This window comes from Neurospora tetraspora (assembly GCF_033439725.1).
Source record: "Neurospora tetraspora strain CBS 560.94 chromosome Unknown B0H65scaffold_6, whole genome shotgun sequence".
NCBI classification, from domain to species: Eukaryota; Fungi; Ascomycota; class Sordariomycetes; order Sordariales; family Sordariaceae; genus Neurospora; species Neurospora tetraspora.
Window position 1 is genome coordinate 513,007 of NW_026944388.1, and position 26,016 is coordinate 539,022.

The following is a 26,016-nucleotide window of genomic DNA, read 5'->3' on the forward strand; positions in this document are numbered from 1 at the left end:
TGTCAACGACTTCCTGCATTCACACCAAGCCGGGAAGCTCTTGCGTGATGGAGACTCGAACTTCGCGGAGATCTGGACAAGAGGTTGGAGAAGATCGCACTAGATAGAGCATCTGTACCAAGCAAGGAAGGTGAGGAGCAAGGCAAGGCAAGGTCAGGTACGCGTAACGCTTCCGTCCGGGGAAGCAGTACGGAAAGGTACCTAGTGCACAACGTACAGCGAATGCGATGCGCATGTGAGCGTTGAAGTTTTTAAAGACGGATAACGTGATGCTTCTGTTCCCCGCAAGCCGTTCCAACTTTGCTGGGATTTTTCACATCTTCTTCAATTTGAAACTCGAATTCAAGATGAGGAGGTATGGTCACGCAGGAAAAGAGACTCATCGCATAGCGGAACCCGCTAACCCGCACCGCGATTCCAAGCCGTTCATGGTAAACAATCTGTTTCTTTGACGCTATCTGATCACAGGGCGGTTCTTTCATCCGCGGGCGCTACCGGATGTTCCAGGCGGAGCTCTCTCACTTTCAGGAAGACTGCCCGATCTTCAGCCCCGCACCTACAAGCGCGGGGTAGGTTGTAGCAGCGGGAGCCGTAAGCGCGTTCCGGCACGGTATCACGGACTACGGAGAAATGTCTCATGAGCAATGAAACGCAGTTATCGAAACACGGTGAAGAAGCGGTGCCGTCGACCGTCGGCAGCCAAGCCGGCTCTTGCGGCGGCCGCGGCTCCTCGGCGGCGCCCGGTCATTGGACAAGGGAAGGAACCACTTCCGGACGGCCCCTCCCCTTACGGCCCCTCTTCCTCCGCCAATACGACTTTCCACCAACTTATGCACCCCATTCGCCAGGTTGTACGCGTAACAATTTCACCGAGCGAAGCGACGCAGAAAAGTATCGTGAGGTGAGTGAGCTACGCCCATCTCAGAACGGAAGCTTGGGAGGAGTGTCTTTAGCCAAAAAGGCCCAGCCTTTTGGCACAAAGATTGGTGGCTGGCGTGGCTGCCAGTTACGGTTCGGTTGGCCGCCGCACGTTCGGAGATTGCGGCAGCAGAGATATTGAACAATCAACAAACAGCGGAGAATGGAAGTTGTGCGATCACCGTGATGCGATGCGGTATCGGTCAAGCTGGATAAACGGCTGGTTACCGTATCCTGACCGTTCACTCACCAGTCGGCAGGGCGAAACAGTCTGGGATGCGAAAGCGAGGTGAGCTGAACGACAACCTCAACACAATGGGACAAAAAAAAGAACGAGCATCGCATCAACCAAACGGCACAAAGAAATTAAGACAAGACAAGAGAAGGAAAATGCAAACGCCGATATAGGAACCAGCCATCGCACGTTTCGCTCACAAAGGAAAAAGGGATAATAATTGGTGAGTTCGTTCAAAGGCCCCAGACTGCCGGCGTCAAAGGCCGCGCCGAAACAAACAATGGGCTCACAAGCGACCTGTCAACCACTGTGCTGGTGGTGGTGAGGCTTCGCTTCAGCGCAAATCAAGCCCCTTGGCGACAACCACCCGACTGTTTTGCTTCGCTGGCACCCCTGAAGCGCCCTGATCTGATGTTGTAGGAGTTGAAGGCTCTCAACCGAGAAACAAAGCGTCCATTTGATTGGATATAGATCATCGTGATGAGATGATCAATGACCGCCTATGAAAACATCAGGACAGCGGTTCAGCAGTGAGCAAACTCGCTTCTGTATCAATGCCATCTGTTCAACAGCTGCTTTGTACGGTTTCAGTGGTTGATAGCAGTTGTCGACTCCCAAAACACTGCACTCCGCCTTTCTGTAGCCGTAGGCACATGTCCAACATCCAACATCCGATCCCTCCTCTAGAGTTTTACAGATTAGCGGACTGTCACTGGAGATGCATCTCGGACGATCCAGATCCCATACCGACTTTTCGGCTTCGTATCCGGTAAACCACCAATGAAGTCAAGACAACTCATACAATGCTCTCAACAGAGACACACATGAACCGTACGTGAGTTTGAGGTTGGTGGATTCTCTTTGGTTATGGAAACAAAAGATGAGCAGAGGGCTGTGGTTAGCGAAGCAGCTGATAGGTACCTGTACTGTAAATCGTGGGGTTGGCGGTTTGGTTTAGGTGGTTTGTTGCTGTGCTGTGCTGTAGGTCATGTTGAACAGAGGCTGGGATTCCCCAGCTTTTGCCCATTGTGAACCAAACACAGGAAGGTATGAGCGGTGCACAGTTCAAGAGGCAAGAGCGAATGGAACGAACCTGTTGATCCCGTCAGTGCGGACAGTCCCCCCCTTCCTCAGTCAGGAACGGGGAGACAGACGTTTACTTTGATTGAATCAGATCTCAAGATCTCAGCTCGAGCTCCAGGTAACGAACGCTTCACATTTCTCGCCTCCCTCCCCCGTATTCCCAAGTCAGATCTTGAGATCACAGCCTCCGGCATTGATCCCGAAGCTACCAAAGATAGCAGATCCAGCGATCCAGACCAGCGTTGATCGCGGTTATTTTCAGGGGAAAGAGAGGCTGTGCGGTTTCAATCTGTGCTCCATCTGCTCCACGACCCAAGATAAGATAAACTCCGATGCCCTAACAGCTCCGCGGGAAAGTTCGTAAAGCGAGAATGAGGATCATCGCTGTTGATGTCTTCTTCTAGGTGTCAAACTATCAGCATTGCCCTGCAAAGAGAATCCCGTTGTTAGGGACACTGCACTGCTCTGGTGGGTGCGGTGTAGGTGTATAGAGAGCTCCAAATCAGAGACACAACCACCAAGCAAAAGCGTCAAGGTTTCGTTAACGGTCAGCGGGAACTAGGAACTAGTACGGGGGTTAATAAGGTAAATACGGGGTGCAGAAAAGGGAGATGCACAACAACAAAACAGGGGGAAAAGAGAGCCGCGTGACCCCAATGTCGTTAGAACATCAGCGGTCAAAGTCCACTGTTAGGGGACTCGTTACAGTGGAGACGGGGTGAGTAGTGTTGACATTTTGCAAAAGTCCACTTGTGGATTGATGATCATCTTTGCCTCTGTGAGTGGGTTCTGGGTTGTGGATGGTGGTGGGTAGTGGATACAAACAGCCAGATCCATTGTTGACACTTGACATATTCTCCATTGATTTTCCTCCACAATGGAGATTGGTGATGTTCCAAAATCCACTTAGACTACTGATCCTCGTTCTCTGAATTTGTGGTACTTGAGCCTCTTCGCTCCGCTTTTTCGTCTGTTCGGAGTTTACTTGGCGGACGAAAGACAAGGACATGGAAGAAAGAGACGAGGATTGGAAGATTCGTCCCCTTTTTGTTTACCTTCGTCCCAAAAAGGGGTTTGGGTTCATGGTTTTCTTCGCTAAAGCGGGTTAAGCTTAACTCTTTTTCTCCGAATCGGATGCAAACCTTCATTTTAATCTCGAAGCCAGAACCACCAAAAACCCTTTAACAAACCCCAGAGGTCAAATTCTGCCGAATCGTCATCTGAACCGGAGCCAAACCAAACCAGGCTTTGGGTGCTAGCCAGGGTACAGTCCCAACTCACCGGGACAACTCGGCGGTCGGTATTAGTGTCGGTGTCGGTGTATTGACCTTGTCCGACCGCCGGGAACGGGGTTACGGGGTCAATTACCATACCGTTGCCCGTCCCGTTACCGCTTACTTACCACTTACTAGGTTTAAAGTTTAAACTAACAGCACGCTATTCTAGAGGTATTATATTGACACTCCCACCCCCTATATCGGAGTGGAAGATCCTCAAGGATTACAATACGCCGTGAGCCGTTGGTAGATCATCAACTTCTCCCTGTCCAGTCCGGCCAGGTTCCGGATGGGAGGCATGGGAGGGTGTGTAGGTAGCTCAAGGGCGGAATCAAGTCCCGTCATGAGGGATAGGGGGAGACGCGGGGGTAACACTCACCTATTCACCTACTTTATTTGTATCTACTTGATCCATACCTTACCTTACCTTACCGCCATGTTCCAGACTTCCAGGCGCGTGTAGTGCACCCAGGAGGTCAGGGGAGGTCAGGGGAGGCCAGGGGAGATTCGTGATAGTTCATGAGATGGCGTGCGATGGTGTGCGGTAGCGGTAGCAGTAGCGGTAGCGGTAACCGTGGATGGTGTTTTTCAGATGAACTCCGAGATCTTTCCGCCAGTTTAGTACGGAACCGGTGAGCCGGTTGCATCTTGTGCTATACCCGCTCCCAGGTTACCACATGCAAAGAGGATCTGGGGTTAATGGAGTCAAGGAATGTGAAATCCGGAATCTGGGCTTAAGCCCGATGTTCGGTACGGTATCCTGTCTTGAAACTTGGCGTTGAACATGAGACCTTTCCTCCGTGAGACAGACTCGGGACGGAGGTGGCTTTGAGCTGGGAGGCTTTGTGGCTTTTTGGTTGGCTTGACGGGGCTGTCAAAGTCGAGACATATGATCTGGTTTGGTGTCGAGGGGTAGAAGTAGCTGATGTGGCGAGTGAACTTGAAAATCCGGGGTTGAGACAAGGTGCTGGATTTACGTTGTTGTCTTGATTATTCCCATCACCGGAGGGCCTGGTTTCGCGAACATGTGAAGGAAAGCACTGCCTTTGATATCTCGATCTTGAATCCGAGTGTGATTGTCCTGCTGCCTTTGCAACTCATCGAAAACCTTGGAAGGATGGATATCTGATAAGAACACCTCCGTTCCAAGTTCCCGGTTTTTGTTTCGGGATGTCTCGATGGGAGGTGATGTGTGGTCCCGATCACATGCAGATGCCAACACTTCCCACATCCAGTCCACGGATAGCGCACCCGCAAACTGCCAAGTCTTTTATGCACCGGCAGACCGGCGAGTAAACTATTCCGGGCGAACGACGGTCTCGGATATTTTCCCCACACACTAGGTACTTTGAAAGAGGTAAGGTTGGAGATATGTATGATGATGGCGATGCCGGTCACAGGATTGTTATCAACGTTGCTTGGTTGAGGAAAGGCGGTCAAGTTGGACATGACGGAGCTGCAGGGAGATTATCTGAGCATCGCTCGGTATGCATCGGCACCTTAGCTACCCGTCCACAATTGTGACTTTGACACCCACCATCTCGGATTTAAGGTGACAGAGGTGTTGGTGAGTCGGACGGGTGTGTCCTTGCATGTTGACGACATGGAGGGGTGTGAACCATTACCGTCCACTCCCACCTTGAATGCCCGCCTTTATGCAGTGTTTCAGTTCTTGCATCGTGATCACAACTGAATGGGAGCTTTCCCAAAAGGATGTGTTTGTGGTTGATACTGCTCCGATGTTCGGCCGGTTTTTTCCCGCGGAACCATGAAGCTTTGGGAGACGGAGATCCAAGGAAAGAATCGGGACAGTGACTCGGGTCAACACGGGAGATTTCGCGTGGAGGCAGACAACCTTCAATTTTTGGGCTGGGTGACCGAGAAGTCAAAATCCGATATCGAGAAAACCGGCTTTTGTGCTGGGTGAAAGCTGTTAAATGACCTCTGTACCTGAGGGGTGCTGTGCAAAAGCCGCGCCATGTGGTTCAGTCATTTTATCGTGATGTTTCAGCCTTGTAGAGGGAATCCGTCAATGATACCTACACTATTTTGAAGATGTTGTCGGATGAAATAGGGTCTGCATGGCAACCCACAATCCACATCCGCAGAGGGGATCCACATCGTGGAGAGTGGATTATCGTGAATGTCGCGGTGATGGATGCGGAATAAGCAACTCCGATGGATGTCGATGTCGATGATGACATTGGGAAAGGGACAGAAACCGCCCGCGGAATAACGGTACATCTACCTCGTACACCTCCACCCTTTACGGGACCTTTGGTGATCGGCCGCGTGCCCGTTGAAAAGGCCGAGCTGCCGCACTGCGTGGAGTCCGGGAGTGCACGGGCGGAGTTGGGCAAAAAAATCTCGGAGATGCGGGACCAGCGGGGCTCCGAACATGCCGAGTTCTAGTGGGAAATGGAAGCTATGGAGCTATGGCCACCGACTCCCGTCCAGCCGCGCTCCCCACCCCACCCGTGGGCCGTCGGGAAAAAATGGAGATTGCTTCAGTGTCACGACGTCACTGTTCACCTTCATCTCATCCACTGCCCCCCGGGTCGTTACGGAAACAGACATTGACCTTGACTCCCATCTTTCCCCACGTCCCACCCCCGGTCACGACTGCATTGCTTGACCACCGACTTCCCACAAGGCTGAGGAAGGGCACCACTGCAGCAACCAACCATGCAGCCGGCTACCAGATCGATAGCCGTCGCCGGCCCGGCCTCTGCGGCCTTGCGCCACCGGAGCGCACGCACAGCTACCACCCCTTTCGTCTGTCTTGGCTGCCGGTCCGTGCAACGCCGGCAACAACAATGCCGACCATTTTCGGGCACCGTCTCTACACAAACGGATCTTCGCTCCGGCCTCACAAAACTCACATCCCGGCGCTTGATCTCCGTCTCCGGTCCGGATGCCTCCAAGTTCCTCCAGGGTGTCATCACCAACAACATCAACGCTCCGCACAATGCCAATGGCTTTTACACCGGCTTCCTGACAGCCCAGGGCCGTGTAGTCCACGATGTCATCATCTACCCGGATGACCTGGGCCCGGAACCAGGGAAGCAGAGCTTCTTGATCGAGGTTGACGCCGATGAGGCCGTGACACTTCACAAGCACATCAAGCGCTACAAGCTGCGTTCGAAGTTCAACTTGAAGCTGCTAGACCCAGAGGAGCGTGCTCTCTATCACACATGGAACGACGTAGACCAGTCCGGGCCTTGGAGTAAGCTGGTCGAGGAGGTTCAAAAGGACGGTAACGCGAGGGCTGTCCCGGACCCGCGTGTTCCAGCCTTCGGCTCCCGTGTGATCATCAACCAAACAGCCTCTTCCTCGCCACTAACAAACGCCGACCTGACACCCGAGTCATCTTACCATCTCCGCCGTTACCTCCTCGGCATCCCCGAAGGCCAGTCCGAGATCATCTCCGGCACTGCCCTCCCTCTCGAGTCCAACATGGACGTCATGAACGGCATCGACTTCCGCAAGGGCTGTTACGTTGGGCAGGAGCTTACCATCCGCACCAAGCACCGTGGTGTTGTCCGCAAGCGCATCCTTCCTTGCATTCTCTATTCTGAGGGTGCCGCCCCCGAGATCCCAGCTGACGGCCCCGGGCAACTCGAAGCGCTGGAAAAGCTTTTGAAGCCTGAAGTCGAGGAGGGAGTCAAGGCAGAGATGATTCCTCAAGGGGCAAGTATTGACAAGGTGGACAAGAAGTCTAGGAGTGCCCCCGGCAAGTGGCTGAGGGGTATTGGCAATGTCGGACTTGCGCTGTGCAGGTTGGAGGTGATGACGGATACCGTCTTGCCGGGAGAGACTCCGGGGATGTATAGCCCTGAGCAGGATTTCGTGGTTAGCTTGGGTGGAGAGGAGGGCAGTGAAGTCGAGGCCAAGAAGGTCAAGGTGAAGGCCTTTGTGCCATTTTGGTTGAAGGATGTGTGGAGGATGGAGGCGGAGAAGGCGGAAGAGGAGAGGAGGATGAGGGAGGAGCTGTTGAGAGACCGGGAATCGGATGTCGAATAAGGGTCGAACAGTCAACCGAATCGCACAATACCTGTGAGCATCATCGAATGTTTACCCAACTTCAATGTACATTTACCTATTGTAAAAGGCTAAAAGATGAGCAGAAAAGACACCCTGTGTGTTGCTACTGAGATTTTCCCGGACGGAAAGACTAACCCGAACTCATATATCTGCTCCTTCCAGGGCAACTGCTCGTCCCCCACCATACCACATCACACCATGGAAAGCTGGTCCAAATCGTTCAGAATCTTCTCGACAAAGCAAATGGCAACCGTGTCTTCGCCCACGTCCTCTATCTCCCAGTCCGATCCGTCAAAATACTCATTCTCCTCGTCCAGGCATGTTAAGCACGACAGAACGACTTGTGCATACCTATCACCCATCCGCGGCGCGAGCTTTGTGCTTGCCTGCTCAACGAGATAGTCCTTGAGACTTGATGCCAGCGCACTGAAAGTGGTGGCAACGGAAGCTTCACCCGCCGCGGTCTTCTTCTCCTCAAGCCACTCCTTAAAATGAGAGTAAGTCCTTCCAAACCTGGTGCGTGGCCTTCCGGAATCCTCCTCTCCTGTGCCGTACTCCACAAAAGATTCCCAGAGTCCAATCTCCAGGAGACAGACCCCGAGGCTGTATATGTCGTGTTGCATACGGTACTTCTCTGCCGGGTCGAAACCCTGTCGCGACGGATGCCGATACACATTTCGCTCCCAGCTTATGTCCCCCGACATGATCGTACCACCGCCAGCGGCCCGAAAGGCATCGAAGCCAACAAGGAATGCATGGCTACGCGAGGCCCCATCGTCCTCGAAGCACAGGATGGATTCAGGTCGCACATTCTTGTGTACGAAGGCGAAGGTGTGGACATAATGGATGGCCTTGGCAAGCTCGCGTGCCATGCGCATCTTCCGGGAGAGAGAGATGTGCTCGTCAGAGGAAAGCAGGAGTTGCCGCAAAGATTGGAGTACTAGCATGTCTTCGGGTAAACGGAACACCAACTGAAAGGAGGTATAATCGTGCTTGCTGCTTGACAAAAAGGCAAGTTGAGACGAAGCAGGAGACCTAGCGGATTGACGCTGAATTGGTATGACCCCTTTGCAGTTAAGTAGCCCAAAAGCGATGGAATCGGCTTGTGCGAGCTTGGCTGCGAGCATACTCACATCTCGCAGAACATCGCGTGGCCGGACAGACGGCCCAACCTCGATGGTGTCAATGATGTACCATTTGTTTTCCGGTTCTAGAAAGGCAGTCTTCGCTCCGGAATACAGAATGCCAGACGTCTTCATTTGTCTCGGAGGGTAGAACTTGGGTCTGGGTTGGTCATCACTTGGAACCAGCACGCGCCGCATGCCAGCCGCAATGGTCAATGGATTCTTGGCCCCAGATGGACAGCGAACGCTGCTTTTATCCACATTTGCTGATTGTGCTCCGGCAAGCGCAGTGTCGACAAGGGGAGTGGCGAGCTTCATGACCATGAACCACAAAGGATTGAAACGATGATGCCATATATCGAGGTCGCTGATGAGTTGGTCCAGTGGGTCCCTTTTCCAAGTCCAAGACACCTTCTTGGCCTTGGATCCCAATCCCCAAATGCCGGGCCGTTCTGGAGAATATTGTTTGCTGATCTTCCTCAAATCATGATCAGCGAGCGATAGCTTTTGTATCAGCTGAAGCACAAGTCTGTCTATGAGGCGATAAAGGTCATCACTCAGGCCAGACTCAATGCGCTTCAGGAGATCAAGCTGGAGCCTTGCTGTTTGCCAGTAGCTTTCGATGGTAAGGCAGCGTTCCTGAACCTGGCCGTCGACATCCACCAAGCTGGTGCATATTTGGATCACCTTATCTCCAATCCTGCGACACACATCATCAGCAATCAAATCTTCATCGGCTTTCCTATTTCCCATCAATTGACGTACTCGTAGCAGGTCAATACACCTCTAATGAGAGCAACCGGGTCCATTTTCTCTCCCTGTTGGCAGGTCGTTGTTGGTTCTAAGCGACAGACAGGGCGAGCCCCTCCTACGACCTCGAGAGATGATTTGTATGGTATCCAAAACCCTTCTTTGGGCTAGGGTGGGCTGGGGCTGACGCCGGTCAATTCTCGCAGCGTTCTTTTCCCGCCACGCTGACCTCCAGGCATGAGGTTTCACAGAAGTGCTGAAGGCGCAATTGCTTCGGCGCCACTGTTGCACAAACAACCTTTTTTTTACCCTAATTGGCTCTCAACAGTGCTCAGCCTTGGGCGTTCTCTAAAAATTAACTCAAGAGTTGACGGCGCTGATTCGATGCAATTCTTCGCTCAGAAATTGCACGGGACCTATTACCGGTATCGAATGAGGGGTCCCTCCTATCTATACTTGCGGCCGATGAGCGGTTGGATTTGAAAGAACGGGGGCAGTGCGCTTGTTTCTGTTGGTCGTGACTTTCATCCACCCTTACCAGTAGTTGGCATAATAAGCGACTCGGTTCCAACTATCCATTTATGCGAACAGAAAGATCCAGCTCGACAGCCGTCATAATGGATCCATCTTCCAGCACCAGCCTATCCGACTGGAAACTTGATGTGCGGTTCGAAGATGGAAAGCGATATCACGATATGCCCGAAGGTACACATTGTTGGGAACAAGTGGAAAGGCTGGGAGAAGGTACATGTGGCGAAGTCTGGAAAGAACAGTGTCTATCTGACAACTTCTCCTCTTCAAGTGTTTTTCGTGCTGTGAAGCATATTGATAAGCGGCGAGGCAGATGGACTCATACTTCGAAGCGGGAGATCAAGGCTCTTACTACGTTTTCTGATAACAATGTCGTCGAGGTAAGTGATGTTAACATCATCCTGCACTGGAATGCCGAGATTAAGAAAAGGGAATTTAGTACAGGGAACACTTTGTGCAGCTCCTTGGCTGGTTTGAGGACGATATGCATTGGTACATCGCGATGGAATTCATCCAGCACGGTAACTTGCAACAATACATAGGTGAAGAAGGCCTTGAAGCAACAAGATACCGAAGGGATTTTCAAGGTGCTGCAGGAGAACCAAAAGAACCAGAAGCTGCCTCCATCACGGGCCAGATCGCTCAGGCTTTGCTCTATATGCATTCAAAGAATTTTATCCACAGGGATCTCAAGCCTTTGGTACGTTTCATGTCTGCTGAAGCATATCACACGACTCTCTATATACTACGCTGAGGAACTAACGGTATACAAAGAACATACTAGTATCTCATCCTGGCCCCGCGTGGCATGTTAAGGTTGCCGACTTTGGCCTTACCCGAGATCTCAGCGATGGCATAACAGGGACACACCAAATCGGCACAAACGGCTATATGGCACCAGAAATGTGGGACACATCTCAATCTTACACGTCCGCAATCGACGTGTGGGCTCTCGGTGCCATTACATTTTGCATGCTGGCGGGCTCACCACCTTTCCTCAACCCTATGACATTGCCAGATTACCGCAAGGATCCAACACTGTTCCCTACATCCAGGCTACGTTCTTCTACTGAGCCGTGCAGAGGATTTATTACGGGTGCCATGGCTGCAAACCCTGAAGAACGTCTCACGGTCGAAGAAGCTTTGAAACATTATTGGCTGTCTAAAAGCAAGAATACCGTTTGCCGGTGAGTCTCTATGCCAATTAGCTACTAGCGGAAATGAGAGACTAGTACTGAACTGAACTTACATAGACCACCAAACACTAAGTTGCCGACCTCGCTATCATCAAGCATTTCGGAAGGATCACTGCCTCTGGACGACTGGGCAAGCATATCAGATAGCACTAGTCAACCCCAACGCATTCAGTCTCTCGTTCAGGTCATTTCTCAAAATGGAGACACAAAGCAATCTTCACGGGAGGGGCAGTCAGTAGAAGAAGTCGAAGCACCCAGGGCCAAAAGAACATCGACAGCACGTCGCTCACAACGCTTCCTGTCAGAAGGGCACTTGTCTGATCCACAGCTAGTCAGGGCAATAAGCAATTCCGGCATCAGAAATTCCGCGCGGCTGGCACCACTAACAGGGTGAGTGAAAGGAATTGCAAGACATGATGGAACTAGCTAATCAGTGGTCTATCCGCGTAGTTCTGAGAGGGAATACTCACCCGGGAAAGTTACCAAGGAGCCTGGTATATCTTCTGCCCCAAAAACGCAACGAAAGACTAAGAATAGGGGGGCAACCAAGCGTGATGATGTCGAGCGTCCAATCTATCCGAAAAATCAACGAAAACAAGGAGGCGGTCGAGATCAAGATCGAATTGAAAATCAAGGACAAGACCGACATGAAGAACAAAACCGAGATCAAGCGCAAGATCAAGTAAGGAATCGAGGAAGAGATCGAGGCCGGAAAGAGTATCGAACCCCCGCAAAAGAACGAACACCGAAGCCACAACAACTACAAACAAATATATCGAGACCGACAAGAATTTCAAATCAAGGGCGGGGGGGTGAAGAATATATCTTGCCTGCCATGATGCCCAGACGTTTCAATTCAATGGATTCAATGTATCCATGGAATAGCAGTTCCAGGAATTCCGTCAACGAGCCGCACATGCCCACAAGCATGAGAAAAAAGGGCCTGGTATCAAGAGTCATGAGTGCTATATTCTGTGGATGCTGTGGGTGGCGTGATCTCCTATGTTGTGGCTGCTGTGGGTGGCGTGATCTCCTATGCTGTGGCAGATGTTGTGATTGAGTATTTCTATAATGAAGATAGCACGTCTGCGGAGTACTTGTTACGAGAGCGGGGCCTGAGCACGGTAGTGAAGGGGGGAAGCTTGGTCACGGCTCTGGAAGATAAACGCTGCCTGGTCGAGGAAGGCAAAGTCTATTTCACTATATGAATGGGGCAAACTGTATGTCACAGATGTTAACAAAGCGATAACGAGATACTGTTTGTTAGGTAATAAATGGAAGTACAGCTCAATCACGCCGGCCTAAACTCTCGACCTTCCCTATGCCTAGCTTACGTTTTTGAGCAATGTTCCGTATACCTCTGGGCCTTTCGGCAATGAGGTATCGACACTCCTAAGCACATTCTCATCTGTCATGTACCCTTCTCTCCGTCCTAACGGCTGTGTCAGTCGGCTATCAGGTACCGCATATCCTTCGGAATTCAGTGGTTCTCGTCTATATGCTCAAACACTTCACCGTGGGCATCGAACTCCTCGAGACAAAACATGCAGGTATAGTCATCAGGGTCCGAGTTGAGCCGTCTGACATACCGTCTTCGTTCCTCTTCGAGCTCCCGTGCTTCCTTCAGCTTTTGCCGATGTCGCTCTTCCTTCTTTCTTGCTTGTTACTCCTCCTCCTTTTTCCAGGCCTTTGCAAGCTCTTCGAGCTCTTGCAACTCCTGGAGCACCCGTTTTTGCTCCTTTTCTTCTGTCCGGCTATTTTTCTTCAATAGGAGCCGTTCGTGCTCTTCCTCTTCCTCTTTCTCTTCCTCTTGCGCCGCCGCCGCCCGCTCCCGCTCCCGTTCCCGTTCCTGCTCTTGTATGAAGTTCACGATCGTTTCCAGATCCCGTTCTCCTTCGGCTTGGTGTTGGGGCTTGTTTTTCTTCCTTTTCTTCTTCTTCTTCTGTGATGATGATGATGATGAAGCCAGGCTCTTTTGCTGCTGCTCCTTCTTCTGCAGAACTGGTTTTGTACGTAAAACTCAATGTCGATTCTGCAAGTCAGACCCCGGGCTCTAGTGCACCTCATATTTCCGCCTTTATTCACAACTGATTCTGGAACAATTGGAGGAGAATATCTCAAGTTCACGACTTGCCAACAGCGACCTGACACATTCTAGCTTGAAAGTGACTGTTACAGTACGAGAAGGCCTCGAAATCGATGAGCGTCAACGTTGGGTTTGCCAGTTTCGGAGCGCTACACCCAGGAATATATTGATCACAATCATGCAGTGTTTTTTGTTCACGAATACTGAAGTTGATGACTTTGATTTCCTTATATCCACACACTGGTGGTAGTACCTTCCCTATGCTAAACATCTGGTGTGGGTATCTCAAGGTCTATGAAAGCGACAGAAAATGCAAATGATTCCTGAACTTTTGACAACCGTCCATCCCTGAGCCGAACCATGCACCTGAGCGCCGAAAACCAAACCAGATGCCAGTGAACAACTTCTTATGCAGCCTTCCTAGTAACCAGCCAGATTGATGACCGAGAAATACAGGAGCAAAGTTGAATATGCCCAGCGAGATGTGAACATAGATCCAGATATAAAAACAAACAACATGAAGACCATGTAGGTCTGAACTTGACCCTGACTTTCCAGGGTAATGCACCCGTCGAACATCCATCCTCCCTTTTTTTTTTGGCCGGACTTGACAAATTGTGCGTCCATAGCCTGTTGTATATTCTGCAAGCATATGAGAAAAGAGTGAATCTCGACAAGAAGTGGGTGACTGGTCGTATGAACTTGTACTTGTAATTCAAGCACGTAAAATAACAGTGGATTTGCGTCTCTATTGAAGGGACAGCAAACATCGTTGTGTAGTGAGAGCGTTGTATCCCGTATCCCATCGGGTACTGGTAAGTCGATCGTTGGTGGTAGACTACCACGCTCTTTGCTGGTGAAGAAGTAGAATAACTAGGCAGAACCCGAAAAGGAGCCATAGTTGCTGCAGCGAGATATGCTGATGTACACGTCTGTTAGATCTCATTGCAGGGGATATTGTTGCCGGTTGTGTGATACCATCTCAAGGCGTTGGTACTCCATGGCTTGATGTCGAAACTTGTAGGATGCGGCCTTCCTTGTACATCGGAGGGTGGACCGCATATCGAGCCGTATCGAGGAGTGCCGAGCGCTGGGAGGTCAAGTTGAAGCAATACAGTGCTGGGGCGCAGTGTCGTTGCTTTTGGTAAGATCCCCATGGGATCTTCAGTTTCCGTCAGAGGAGGCGTCGCCAGAGGCAGCATTCTCCTCGCAAGTGCCCATGAGCTCACGGAGAACAACAGTTGCATAGTTGCTGCTTCTCAGCTGGAACTTGAGAATGACGGCAATCTTGCTGGCATCGGGGCTGCTACGGATGACCTCCGAATCGTCGACAGAAGCGAAAGGGTTCTCCGAGGGCGAATGGAGGACAGGGACAATCAGATTTGCCGCCTTCTTGGTGTCAGCTTCACTTTCCTTTTCGCTGTTGAAGGGGACCATCGCCTTTTCCGTCTCAGCGGCAGCAGGAAGAGCGGGCATGCTCGATCCATACCAGCCCATCGGGTCAGCGACCGCAGAGTGGTTGCTCTGGGGAGTTGCCTCGTGGGTAAGAGCAACAACCTCCATAGCATCAGCCTTGGGTGCCGTAGACTCCTCGATCAGCATGACATCTTGCTCCTGCTTAGTGATGCCGTCCTCTGAGTTGATGACCGTTTGTTGAGCGGTCGACTCGTAATAGAGATCCGACAAACCCTTGGCCAGCGTCGGTGTCTCGGTGGCGCTGGAGGAGATGATGCCATTCGTGGCATTGTCGGCAACCTTATCATTAAATTGCTCAACAGGCACCTTGGTCTCATACTCCTCCGTGTGACGCGCGATCTTAACGCGCTTGTCACTGCCGTCAAGCCCGGTCTGGATCCAAGTTTCCCTGGCCACGACCACTCCATCAGACTGTGGCGACTCGGAGGCCTTGCGACGACGTTCATTGGTAATTGCCTGGTCATATTGGGCAGTGTTGTTGGTGAAGTGCGCCCAATTAGCAAGGAGAGGCGGAGATTTGCGAGCCTTGGCCTCGGCGGCCTTCTTCTGTGCCCTCGCCGCGGTGCAGAAGTCCAGGTCCGTGGGATACATCTGTTCAGTATCCTCGTTGTAGACCCGGATGGCATACTGGGGCTCGCCAATGAATCGGCCCAGGAGATGACGATAGTTGCCGCTAAGGCTGAACTCCTTCTGGCGGCGACGCATGTCGTACGGATCCAAGCCACCGTTTTCGGCCTTCTTCATGAAGTCAACATACTCCTTACCGATCTCGTTCCGCGGGTAGATCACGTCGTAGCCAGGTGTGGGTAGGACAACGTCGAAAATGGTGTATTTTCCGCTTGCGATGTCCTCTTGTGTGAGGGCACGGGCTTGAGCGTAAAAGTTTTCGTTGTCCTCGGAATCGGCATCAGCAGCCGACTGGTCATTGGTGACCAGGACCAGATCACCCTCAATGAGAGTAGGGCCGTACATGGACCAGCGCTTAGTAGCCATGTGGTTCCAGACGAAGGATTGGTAGGCATGAATGTACATCATGCGCATACCACGAGTGATGCTCAGGAGGGCGCCCATGAAATCCTTCGAGTTCTTGCCAAGATGGCGGATAATAGCGGCCTCCGAGCTGAAGCGCTTGGGAAGAATAGCCAATGCCTTTTCGACATTTCCGGTAGTCCTCCAGAGAGTGATGGCCTTTGCGCGATTGTAATCGTCGCGGCTGTTGTGGAAGTCGTTTGTATGTACCGGCTCCTGCTCTCCAAGATCAAATGCCTCTTGCAGGAAATGATCTTCGACATGGAGAATGTCGTTAAGCACACCCTCATAGTCCTCCTTGAGAACCTTCATGCCCAGGAGGTGGGTGCCAATGGCGTAGGTGCCGAAACGTTGGAGGCCGTAGTAGTTGATGTATCCGTGACGATTGAGATACGCCAATCCGAACTCGACAGCCTCCCTGAGCTTTCTTACGCGTTGGTCGACCGAGCAACCCGCGCCTCCAAGCGGTTGGCAGTTCTTGAGGGTGATGACGAACTCGTTACCACCGTGTTGGCCCAGCTGGAGAGGCTCATTAGCATGAACAAAGTCTCCAACCTTGATGTTGGGAAGGCGAGTGTTCAGCCAAATTAGGTTAGATGCGCGCTGGCGGTAGACGCTGATACGCTGGACGGTGCCAGCACGACGATCCTTGGTTCCGGCGAACCCGAAGTTGGTTGCCTTGACCTTGAGAAGACGCGCGATGGTGTTGACCGCATCCATGGTATCCTTGTTCTCCTTATACATGGTGAAATGGAGATACTCTCCGCCCAGCTGAGTGAAACTCTTGCTCTGGTCCCGTGAGCGGCTGTTGTTGGCGCGGGGGCCATTTCCGCCGACACGGTTGTTCTTTGAGAACTTTGAAGGGGTAGCGGTGATGACGCCAGTGTTGTTGGCGAGTGTCTCGATGCGATTGTCGAAGATGCGGCGAATCTGTTGATGGAGGCTAGCGCGTTGAGCGCGATCGGTGATGGGGTCAAACACCACGGTCCGCTCTCCGGCGGAGATCTTCTTCTTTGCCTGGACAGCTTCATCGAGCTGAATCAGCCTCTCAGTAGCTGACTCATTGATCAAGTTTACCAGCAGTTGCCTGTCTTCATCGGAGATGGGCTTGATCTCGGGCTCGGTGGTAGAAGCGACAGTTTCTGGTGTAGGCTGGGCAGGTGCAGCCTGTGTATGAGGTCAGTACGTGAACACAAGGACTTGACGAACAGCATGATATGTGACAACAAACCTTCGGGACCAATGGTTCCTGCTCTTCATACTCGCGGAGATGAACCGTTGTGCCATCCTTGCGGATTTCATAGACAAGGAAGTCGGTATAGCTATATATACGATCAGAATCAACTGCACATCAAATTAAAGTGATTACCTTGGGTGAAGAACTTACCGCTTCCTGATGTCGCCGGTCCAGGAAAAGTTAATGGAAGCTGAGCGTTGCGTGATGCCCAGATTCTTCTCTGAAGCAGCACGCACAGCAGGCACATGAGTGCCCTGGCGCTGAGCCATGTTGAAGATGAGCTGGGATAAGGTTGTTTTGACAAGTATGGCGAGTGACGATGCTGTCAGATATCGTTACAGGATGTGCAACCAACGATAACTGAGTGTGTGTAGACTGCCCAAGATGCTTGATTATTGTGGTGGTGCGATGTTGGTATGTCAAGCTCTGTAGGGAAATACTGAAGGGTATGTTGATGATTGCTTGATGGATGCTGGACGTTGTGAAATAAAACTGAGCCCAGACAGGGATCCGTTTTTGGTCAGTCAGTCCACAGCGGAGAAAGGGACAGTGGAGGTCGCAGGGACCAAAGAGCGACTGCGACGGTTGGTACTGATGCAGTCTTAGGATTGTCGGAAGCAAAACAACGCAACAAATGCTTGGATTGCGAATAATGCTTGTGAAAAAATCTTTTCTTTGCCTTTGCGTGTTCGTCGTTTGTGATTTTTTTTTGCGGTGGTTTGTGTGAGGAGGAAAGGGAAAGAATGGGCGAAGGAGCAGCGCTTTTGAAGACCAGAAAGTTTAGACCGCTTTCCCATACTGCAGTCGTGAAATCTGCACTGTGGGCAGAAAAGCGCAACTGTGGGGGTGGACCGCGGGGCAGCCTCAAGTTTTGTGGGGAATTCAGGGTCCTTGTTAAGTTGATTGGCCAAGATTTGACTGATTCTGAGATGTACCTCTGTACCTCTGACGTCCGTTCTTTCCTTTGCTTGAAGGTTTTTGCAATTTTGAAATTGAACCTCCCGAATTCCCCTTCACTCCTGCCCACATTAATCAAAAAGACGGGACGAACATTTGGCTGCCCGCTGACAGCTCATGGAATTCGGACACAAAATTGTACAATTCACCGGACCACTAAATGGTGAAGCCTGAACGAAGGTGAGTCCTTGCCGTTGCGATTTCTCATCCGAATTGTGGATGAAGTGCAGACGCCGTATGCTGCAGTTTCGTCAAGTCCAGACCTTTACCAGGGCGCCAGATCACGTCATTAGCGAAAGCCAAGCTACTCTGTGGGCTCTCTCCGTTTGCAAATTCGCGAGGTAGAGACAGTGTGACCCGAAAGAAGACAGCAGGTTTCGAGTAAAGGAGAGTATGGGATGTACTGGAGGGGTTTGTGGCTCAGATCACCCCGGCAACGCAGGACAAATTGCGAACAAATTCTGGGAAGAACAGGTCCGGGCCGAAAATATTGGCTGGATTGGATGAACGGTCCGGGTTCAAGTCCCGAACGTTCAGACAAGGAACGAGGCTGAAGGCGGGCTCAGGTACCCGCACTTTCGAGACGTCGAGATTCAAGCCGACTGCATGTGAGACAGCTTGGTTGGTGTTCATGCAGAAAATCCACCGCACATGGCTTCCGCTTGTGCTTGTACTTCCACTGGTTCAACTACTGTAGCATCACAGCTGCTTAACAAAGAAACGGAGGTAACTGCGCTTGTGAAGTTGAGCAGAGTACCATGGTTGTCATCGAGATATCATGTTCCCGAACCACAGGAAGACAGGATCTGCGGGTGCCCAACAAAGAACCAAGTGACTGGACCAAGATTGCGCAACAGTGGCTGGTCTACGGCGTCCATATTTACATCGAAGTAGCATCTGTACAGTCACGGCGCAGTAAACAATGGGATGTCGTTGAGCAAATCGAGGTGTGTTCCCCAAAGATGTAACCCTCCTGGAGGATCCATAACCCCACGATCGTCAAGTCAAAGCCATATGGACCACGGATAACCCTGGGCTGTCACGGGCCCGGTTAGGCGCGCATTAACGGCGATGTGTTTCACTGTGGGCATGTACGCCAAGATACAGGATCCCTGGGGAAAATCGAGATGGAAAAGTCTCTTTGTCCCGTCGCAGTGATGGAGTAAGGGAGAATGAGGATCTATAAAAGCGGTCGGAGATGCACACATTCTTCCCTCGAGACGTTGAAGTTGGTAGAGAACCCCGGCAGGACCTGGGAATATCACAAAGTCACAAAAACAACTGAACCTCAAAAGACAAAGTCCCTGAGAAGTGCATCCAACCGAACGGGAACTGTCACCCCTGACGGTCCACTACAAGAAACGCTACCATCGAATAACGTTATCGGCAACCGCAATCTCTCAAGAGACCGGAAGAGGTCTGGGTCGAGCACGGGCGCCAACCGGTCGGCAGTCAGCCAGTCACAGCAAAGAATGGAGGTGCCGGGGGTGGAGATCGGCGAGCTAGGGCCGTCAGCGCAAAGTGGGCAGCCGGCAGCGGCTCTGCCAAACCCAGCTGCCCCTGCTAGAGCAGCCGCCCAGCCACCCACCCAATCCACTAACAGCACGACCTCTATCGCCAGGTCCAGGTCCAGCACCGGCGCCAGCACCAGCAGTTGGGAGACGAACCCAGTCCAGGTAGAAAAGTTCCCTGAATTGCCCAGCCACACCACCAGTTCCGGACATCAACAACATCCTCTCCATCATCCTCACCATCTCCATCACCATCACCAGCCTGCGTCCGAGGCTGTGAGTTACACTGCTGAAGGAACCCCAACCTCCCCAGCAGCAACAGCACCAACCCCCGTCCTCAGGCTAAATACCGACCACACCGAACTTGCAAGCCCAGGACCGCCGCCCTCCGCGTCTTGTCCTGCAATCGGCCGCCCTCCGTCGCTTTCGATCCAGTCGACTGCCTCGTCGTCCGATTACTCGAGTTCGTTATCAGACGGTGACTTGGTCTTTGATTCGCGCCGATCGTCCGTCGTCACCAGCGTCTCGACCGCGTCCGCATACAACCCCCTATCTTCTCCCTGCTGCCAGTCCGACTCCTCCCCGGAGCAGCCGCTCACGCGCACTCGGCGGGACGCCAAACAATTGCATGCCGCCCGTTTAGAGCGCTCAGGCTCGACCAGCCTAGCTCTAGCCAGCACAAAAAGGGAGGCATTAAGCCCAGGACCCCGGAACCCGACCAGATTCCAGAGGGCTTCCTCCGAACCCACCCGCGCCCCCAAGTTAGTTACGGAGCAGCCAGCCGGCTTCACCAAGATGGCCTTCGCAGAGCAACAACAATGGATTACGGTCCAGCAAAAGACCTTTACTAAATGGCTGAACACCAAGATTGAGGTTCGCGGCCTTGAGGTCAAGGACCTGGTTAAAGACCTCAGCGATGCTGTACGTTATGCATCTCCTTTGCGCCATTACGCTTAGCCTGACAACTAACCCTTTCCACGTCATTAGGTTATGCTTATCCATCTACTAGAATGCCTTTCTGGCGACTCGCTTGGGCGCTATGCCGCCAAACCGAAGCTCAGGGTCCAGCGTTTCGAAAACGCCAATCTCGCGCTAAACTTTATCAAATCCCGAGGTATTCAGATGACAAACATTGGCGCGGAGGATATTGTGGATGGAAACCGGAAGATTATTCTAGGTCTCATCTGGACACTCATTCTCCGCTTCACCATCAACGACATCAACGAAGAAGGTATGACAGCCAAGGAGGGTCTGCTATTATGGTGTCAGCGCAAGACAGCGTGCTATGACGAAGTCGACGTCCGCGATTTCAGCGGCAGCTGGAATGACGGTCTGGCCTTCTGCGCCCTCCTCGATATCCACCGTCCCGATCTCATCGACTACGACGCCCTCGACAAGTCGGATCATCGTGGAAACATGCAGCTGGCTTTCGATATCGCTCATGCCGAGATCGGTATCCCCAAGCTGCTCGATGTTGAGGATGTGTGCGACGTTGCCAAGCCCGATGAGCGTTCGTTGATGACCTACATCGCCTACTGGTTCCACGCCTTCTCGCAGATGGAGAAGGTCGAGAACGCCGGTCGTCGTGTGGAGAAGTTCTTCAACAACATGCAGGGTGCGTGGGAGATGCAGAGCGCTTACGAGCGTAGAATGGCCGCTCTGCTCAAGACTATCCAAGAGCAGATCGTTTCTTGGCAGGGGGCCACTTTCGATGGTACCTATGCCGATGCTAAGGCACAGGCGTTCCAGTTTGCATCATATAAGAAGGGCAAGAAGAGAGAGTGGGTAGCGGAAAAGAGTGATCTCGCAACATTGCTCGGAAACATCAAGACAAAGCTGGCTACATACCGACTACGGCCGTATGAGCCACCAACACATTTGAAGATGGAGAGGTTGGATGAACAATGGAGCAACTTGTCCAAGGCGGAGATGAGCCGGGGACAGTTGATCAACGAAACCATCAGAGAGTATGTATCTTTTCTTTTACTAGTTTTTGCGCGGAAAGTTTGTTTGAAACTGCTCCTAATACCCCTACAGTATCAAAGACGCCCTCCGAAAATCCTTCGCCGACAAAGCCAACGATTTCGCCCTTGCCCTCAACACCATGCAACTCGCCATCTCCGGGCTCGAAGGCGACGTAGAAGACCAGCTGCACCACGTCCGCAAGCTCTCCGAGAACCTCCCCCCACTGGACGCCTACCTCAAGACCATCGAGGCCGTCGACCTCAAGTGCCAGGAAGCCAACATCGAAGAAAACGACTTCACGACCTACAGCTACGACGAGCTCTGCTACGAGCTCTCCCTCGTCAAGTCGTCCGTCTCCAAGAAGCTCGCCTTCCTCGAGAACCAGATGGTGGCCCGCAACATGACCAACCTGACGCCCATCCAGCTCGAGGAGTTCGAGTCCGTGTTCCGCCACTTTGACCGGGACGACACCAACTCGCTGTCCGAGCTCGAATTCAGCGCCGCCCTGGCCTCCTTGGGTCTCGTCTTCTCCGAAGACGAAATGCACGAGTACTTCCTCGCGACCTCCAACGGCCGCGACCGCGTCACGTTCGAGCAGTTCATCCGCTTCATGGTGGACGTGACCGAGGACCAGAACTCGGCCGATCAAGTCTTCCAATCCTTCCGGGAAGTCGCCGACGGCAAACCCTACGTGACCGAAATGGACCTCCGCCACTCGCTCGTGCCGGACGAGGTCATCGAGAAACTCATCGAGATCATCCCGAAGCATACCGGCCCGGACATGCAGAGCGATCGCGGCATGGAGCAGTACGATTACATTGCTTTTATGGAGAAGTTGATATCGGAACAGGAGGGTAGGGCGGCAAGTGCAAGTAGTAGAAGGAGCAGTAGGGCTAGTGGTGTAGCCAGTGGTGCGGCGGCGCCCGGGCAGATGCCAAACCACAACCATACTGCTTCTGTGGGTGGTGGTGGTGCTAGTCATAGTAGGCATAATAGCCATGCTAGTGTGGGAGGGAAATCGGTGCTGGGGGGGGATAAGAGTAATGGGTTGATGAAGTCGCCCAAGAGCCCTGGGACTCCTGGGACTCCTGGGACGAACAACAAGCCGAATGGGTATCATTAGTAATGAAGTGATTGAATACCTGTGTGATCGACTTTCTTCTCTCTCTCCCTCCCTTTCTTGTGTACGTAATTTTTTGGGTGGTATATGGGTTTGGATCGAAGGCATGGATGGATGATGGACGAAGTGCGCATGCTTGTGGGATGGGAAATGATTATGGGTGATGGATCGAGGAGGCAGGATAGGACATGATACTTTGGTGGAATAGGGGGCGGGCTTGGATTAGCTGGGCTTTTTATATCTTTTTCTTTTTCTAAATTGTGTTTTAGATATAATTACATTATTACACTTGGTGATAGTCTTTAACTCAAAGCATAGCTTATGTAGCATGAGCATAGCAGTCCGATAATTGGGATACCTGTACATACCTTCTACCTTCATGTACATCTCGGTAAACTGTTCAGGTTCTGAGTTGCTCGTCTTTTGTGATGCTGGGGTTCGCGATTGATCTTCTCTACAAAAACTCGGATAGTTTCTCTGTAAGTTCTATAGCATGGATAAGGAGACCAGTACAGACGGGTGTCAAACCTGTCAAATAAGATCCTCCTAGTATATGTCTAGAAAACCAGGGAATAAGATAACTATCTGATATGCATGAACAATGACTTCAGAACTCGTGGCATATACTTATCTACCCATAGCATCTGTATCCCATTGTCCTCGTTATATGTGCCCATGTATATGTATATCTCATCTCTAGTAATTACATTAACACTTAAGGTCGAGAAAAATCCAAAGTTCCAAAAAATACACCAGTTGTGAAGTATGAAGTAGGTACACGCAGTTAAAGGGGGGTGAGTAAGCTAGCTGCTCGACGACGTTCATAGATCAACAAATCCACAGCAGCAATACCAGCAGCAGCAACGAGCAGCCAGCTCATTTCCACTTATATATGGCCCGCTCTATTCTTGAGCTTCTTTTGAGGGTTTAGCCTCGCCCATATCCCTGAATCGGTGTTTGGGGCGTGAGGATAGATGTGATATTCATGTGTTAGGTATAAGAAAACCGGATGCTGCAATGGTGTAGCTGCGGTCTCGCTTATGGTGTTTGGGTTCCTCCGCTTCTTTTGCGCTTCTTGCCTTTTGCGTTTGCGGCTCCCCTTTTATGAGAGGTTTCATGGAAGGAAGCCGATGTTCTCTCTGTTGTCGTCAATAACACGGCCGTATCTGTTATCCAAACGTTAGCAACCGTCCAGTTTCACGATCAAGGGACAGAAAAGACTTACTCCAAGAGTAACCTAAAGAACCACACCTCCATATCCTCATGCCTCAACACCTTATTCGCCCACTCCCTTCCCTGAATCGCCACGCGCTCGGCCTCCTTCGTCCCCTGACTAACCGTCGCGCTCTCCTCGCTGAAGAACCTTACCGTCTCCAACCAGTCCTCCCCCTGCGTGCTCAGCGGGATGAAGTGCGCCCACGGCTTCAGCCACTCATAATGCCACTCCCTGAAAATCGCCCACTTGTACACCAGACTCCTGCTCTTGAGGAACGCATAGAACCGGCCCGAAAACGCGTTGCCGTCAATGTCCAAAACGTGCTTGTACTTGAACGCGTCCACCTGCTCGGCGTACGACTTGACCTCGAAAAACTCGCGCTGCGCATCACAGTCGCCCGGGTCGCACTGGCCGATGTGCGAGAAGAACACGTCGACAATGTTGCGGTAGTCGGACCGCGACACCTCGCTGACCACCCAGTCCGGGTTCTGCTCGTTCTTGCCCTTGTTGACCAGCACCTTCGCGGTGTCGCGCTCGTTGATCTTCTGCACGAAGCGCTGCCGGTGCTGGCGGCGCCACCCCCCGTTGCGCGAGAAGCCGCCCGTCGTCGAGCCGCGCCAGTACAGCTGGTTGGCCTTGTCATCCCAGAGCGGGTCCTTGCCCTCTTCGTAGGGAACCTTTTCGTACCAGTACCAGGGGGAAGGGTATAGGATGTCGGCGTACGAGGAGATCTTGCTCTGCGAGAAGATGGGGAAGAGGTCGTGCACGACGTTGTAAGCGTTGGGCCGGTCGAAGAAGCCGAAGGTGGTAGAGAGCGAAGGGGAGAGGCAGACGTCCGACATGGCCGTCCAGTTGTACACGAAGCCGAGCTCGCCCAGGCCGAACTTGCTGACGTCGTCGAGACGCTGGGGCTTGTCAGCGCCCTCCTCGTCGATCAGGCGAGCAGGGCTGTCGGCCGGACAGCTCATGCGCGAGTGTGTCCATGTGGGCTGGTGGGCGAATACGTTGAAACGAGTGAACTTTTCCTCGGAGAAGCTGCCGGTGGGACTGAGTCCGCCGTCGGGATCGCGGGTGAAGTCGTTTCGGTAGGCAGACCCCTTGTTCGCCGCGGGCATGTTGACATTTTTCGCCCGCCCAACCAGCCGCGCCATGTCTTCAGCGGGAACTACGACGCGCGGCTCGTCGTGGATGTTAAATGCCAGGTCCATGTCCGGTAGCCATTGCTTGAACTTCTTCATCATGCCCTTGGTCGCCTCGACCTGCCACTCCTGTCCGCCACGGACGTAGACGATCTCGCCGTCACGGATCTGGAGGCCAATCAGGGCGTTTCCGTCGAATCCCAGGGCTTCCTTAGCGCGCATGCGGATGGTTCTCGGCGAGAGGCCCCAAAAGGGGGTGATGAGTTCGTGGATCATGTCGAATTCGTCGACGAGCTGGACATCATGTTCCCTGGCGAAAGCCCACCACTTGTCAAAGTTGGGTGGCGGGGGCAGGCCGTACCGTCGGCGATACTCCTTGACAGCTTCCTTGAGGGTACGGGACTGGCGGGCCTTCATGGCTTCGAGGTCGCGCTCGGCGTCGATGGTCAGATGCCATATTGGGTGGGAGCCTTTTGGGGCTGGCTTGGGGGGTCGGATCGCGGCTGGTTTGGACTTGAAGTCGATGTTGTCGTGTGGGAGGTGGTGGGCGCCATTCTGGTAAGAGTCTTTCAACTTCTGTTGCCCCACGCTTAGAGTCGAGGAGGAGGTGAAGAGAGAGTAGATGCAGAAGAAGATAAAGACGGTTCCCACCAGGATCAAGAGCTGGCGGGACCGCATCGTGTCTGTATTAAGTAGGATAGGTCGGTCGGTCGGTCGTTACGCGGCGTAGCTTGCTCTTCCCATTGGGTATGGTCGTCCAACTTGTTTACTGCTGATGCTGGTGGTGTAGAGTTGGAGGTTCGAACTCCAAGTTGGAGTGTAGAAAACTTGTATAGGTCCGTAGCGCCTTCTTCGAACAAGCGACGAGTCGGTCACGGAGAATTGGAACTAAGGTGTTTATCGTAGTCGGTGACGGTGGTGTTGAGCAGCCCAATTGCCCACGGTTGGCATTGCCGCGGACGAACAATGATACGGCTTGGCTCTGTGAGGTAGACTCTCGAAGCTCGAGAAATTGGTTGGTCAAAGAATCCGAGAAAAGTGGCCTGTCACAGAATCTGGAAAGTGTTCTCCTCCACGGATTGAACTGCACCTGAAGAGTGAAGATCCCCGAGAAAAGGGCTG

At 52.3% G+C, this 26,016-nt stretch overlaps 9 protein-coding genes across 9 annotated transcripts; 5 read left to right on the forward strand and 4 right to left on the reverse strand.

Moving 5' to 3' along the window:
• Positions 1 to 637: 637 nt before the first annotated feature.
• B0H65DRAFT_577692 (uncharacterized protein) lies at positions 638 to 3,982 on the forward strand (the record flags this gene model as incomplete). The annotated part of the gene is made up of 5 exons (XM_062830701.1): positions 638 to 901; positions 2,139 to 2,200; positions 2,336 to 2,354; positions 2,720 to 2,821; positions 3,683 to 3,982. The coding sequence occupies 5 exons, from the start codon at positions 638 to 640 to the stop codon at positions 3,761 to 3,763; spliced, it is 528 nt and encodes a 175-aa protein (XP_062679081.1). The 3' UTR covers positions 3,764 to 3,982.
• Positions 3,983 to 4,962, reverse strand: B0H65DRAFT_577694 (uncharacterized protein; the record flags this gene model as incomplete). The annotated part of the gene is given in 3 exon segments (XM_062830702.1): positions 3,983 to 4,480; positions 4,491 to 4,780; positions 4,861 to 4,962. 3 exon segments carry the CDS (start codon positions 4,960 to 4,962, stop codon positions 4,219 to 4,221), a joined length of 654 nt encoding a protein of 217 aa, XP_062679082.1. The 3' UTR covers positions 3,983 to 4,218.
• Positions 4,963 to 5,957: 995 nt separating this feature from the next.
• On the forward strand, positions 5,958 to 7,642 carry B0H65DRAFT_250557 (uncharacterized protein). The gene has a single exon (XM_062822451.1). It carries the CDS (start codon positions 6,199 to 6,201, stop codon positions 7,534 to 7,536), a length of 1,338 nt encoding a protein of 445 aa, XP_062679083.1. The 5' UTR covers positions 5,958 to 6,198; the 3' UTR covers positions 7,537 to 7,642.
• Positions 7,643 to 7,748: 106 nt separating this feature from the next.
• Positions 7,749 to 9,490, reverse strand: B0H65DRAFT_431996 (uncharacterized protein; the record flags this gene model as incomplete). Its single annotated transcript, XM_062824971.1, has 2 exons — positions 7,749 to 9,150; positions 9,447 to 9,490. 2 exons carry the CDS (start codon positions 9,488 to 9,490, stop codon positions 7,749 to 7,751), a joined length of 1,446 nt encoding a protein of 481 aa, XP_062679084.1.
• Positions 9,491 to 10,048: 558 nt separating this feature from the next.
• Positions 10,049 to 11,153, forward strand: B0H65DRAFT_431868 (kinase-like domain-containing protein; the record flags this gene model as incomplete). The annotated part of the gene is made up of 3 exons (XM_062824967.1): positions 10,049 to 10,346; positions 10,514 to 10,662; positions 10,737 to 11,153. 3 exons carry the CDS (start codon positions 10,049 to 10,051, stop codon positions 11,151 to 11,153), a joined length of 864 nt encoding a protein of 287 aa, XP_062679085.1.
• Positions 11,154 to 12,485: 1,332 nt separating this feature from the next.
• On the forward strand, positions 12,486 to 13,049 carry B0H65DRAFT_471462 (uncharacterized protein). The gene has a single exon (XM_062827098.1). It carries the CDS (start codon positions 12,657 to 12,659, stop codon positions 12,927 to 12,929), a length of 273 nt encoding a protein of 90 aa, XP_062679086.1. The 5' UTR covers positions 12,486 to 12,656; the 3' UTR covers positions 12,930 to 13,049.
• Positions 13,050 to 14,275: 1,226 nt separating this feature from the next.
• On the reverse strand, positions 14,276 to 17,380 carry B0H65DRAFT_250631 (pseudouridine synthase). Its single transcript, XM_062822452.1, has 3 exons — positions 17,137 to 17,380; positions 16,981 to 17,071; positions 14,276 to 16,916 (listed from the first exon to the last, which is right to left on the reverse strand). The coding sequence occupies exons 1-3, from the start codon at positions 17,253 to 17,255 to the stop codon at positions 14,409 to 14,411; spliced, it is 2,718 nt and encodes a 905-aa protein (XP_062679087.1). The 5' UTR covers positions 17,256 to 17,380; the 3' UTR covers positions 14,276 to 14,408.
• A 2,869-nt stretch (positions 17,381 to 20,249) lies between these two features.
• On the forward strand, positions 20,250 to 22,542 carry B0H65DRAFT_431597 (calponin domain-containing protein; the record flags this gene model as incomplete). Its single annotated transcript, XM_062824953.1, has 3 exons — positions 20,250 to 20,375; positions 20,442 to 21,421; positions 21,492 to 22,542. 3 exons carry the CDS (start codon positions 20,250 to 20,252, stop codon positions 22,540 to 22,542), a joined length of 2,157 nt encoding a protein of 718 aa, XP_062679088.1.
• A 1,111-nt stretch (positions 22,543 to 23,653) lies between these two features.
• B0H65DRAFT_431240 (uncharacterized protein) lies at positions 23,654 to 25,572 on the reverse strand (the record flags this gene model as incomplete). The annotated part of the gene is made up of 2 exons (XM_062824933.1): positions 23,654 to 23,705; positions 23,765 to 25,572. 2 exons carry the CDS (start codon positions 25,570 to 25,572, stop codon positions 23,654 to 23,656), a joined length of 1,860 nt encoding a protein of 619 aa, XP_062679089.1.
• Between the last annotated feature and the right edge of the window lie 444 nt (positions 25,573 to 26,016).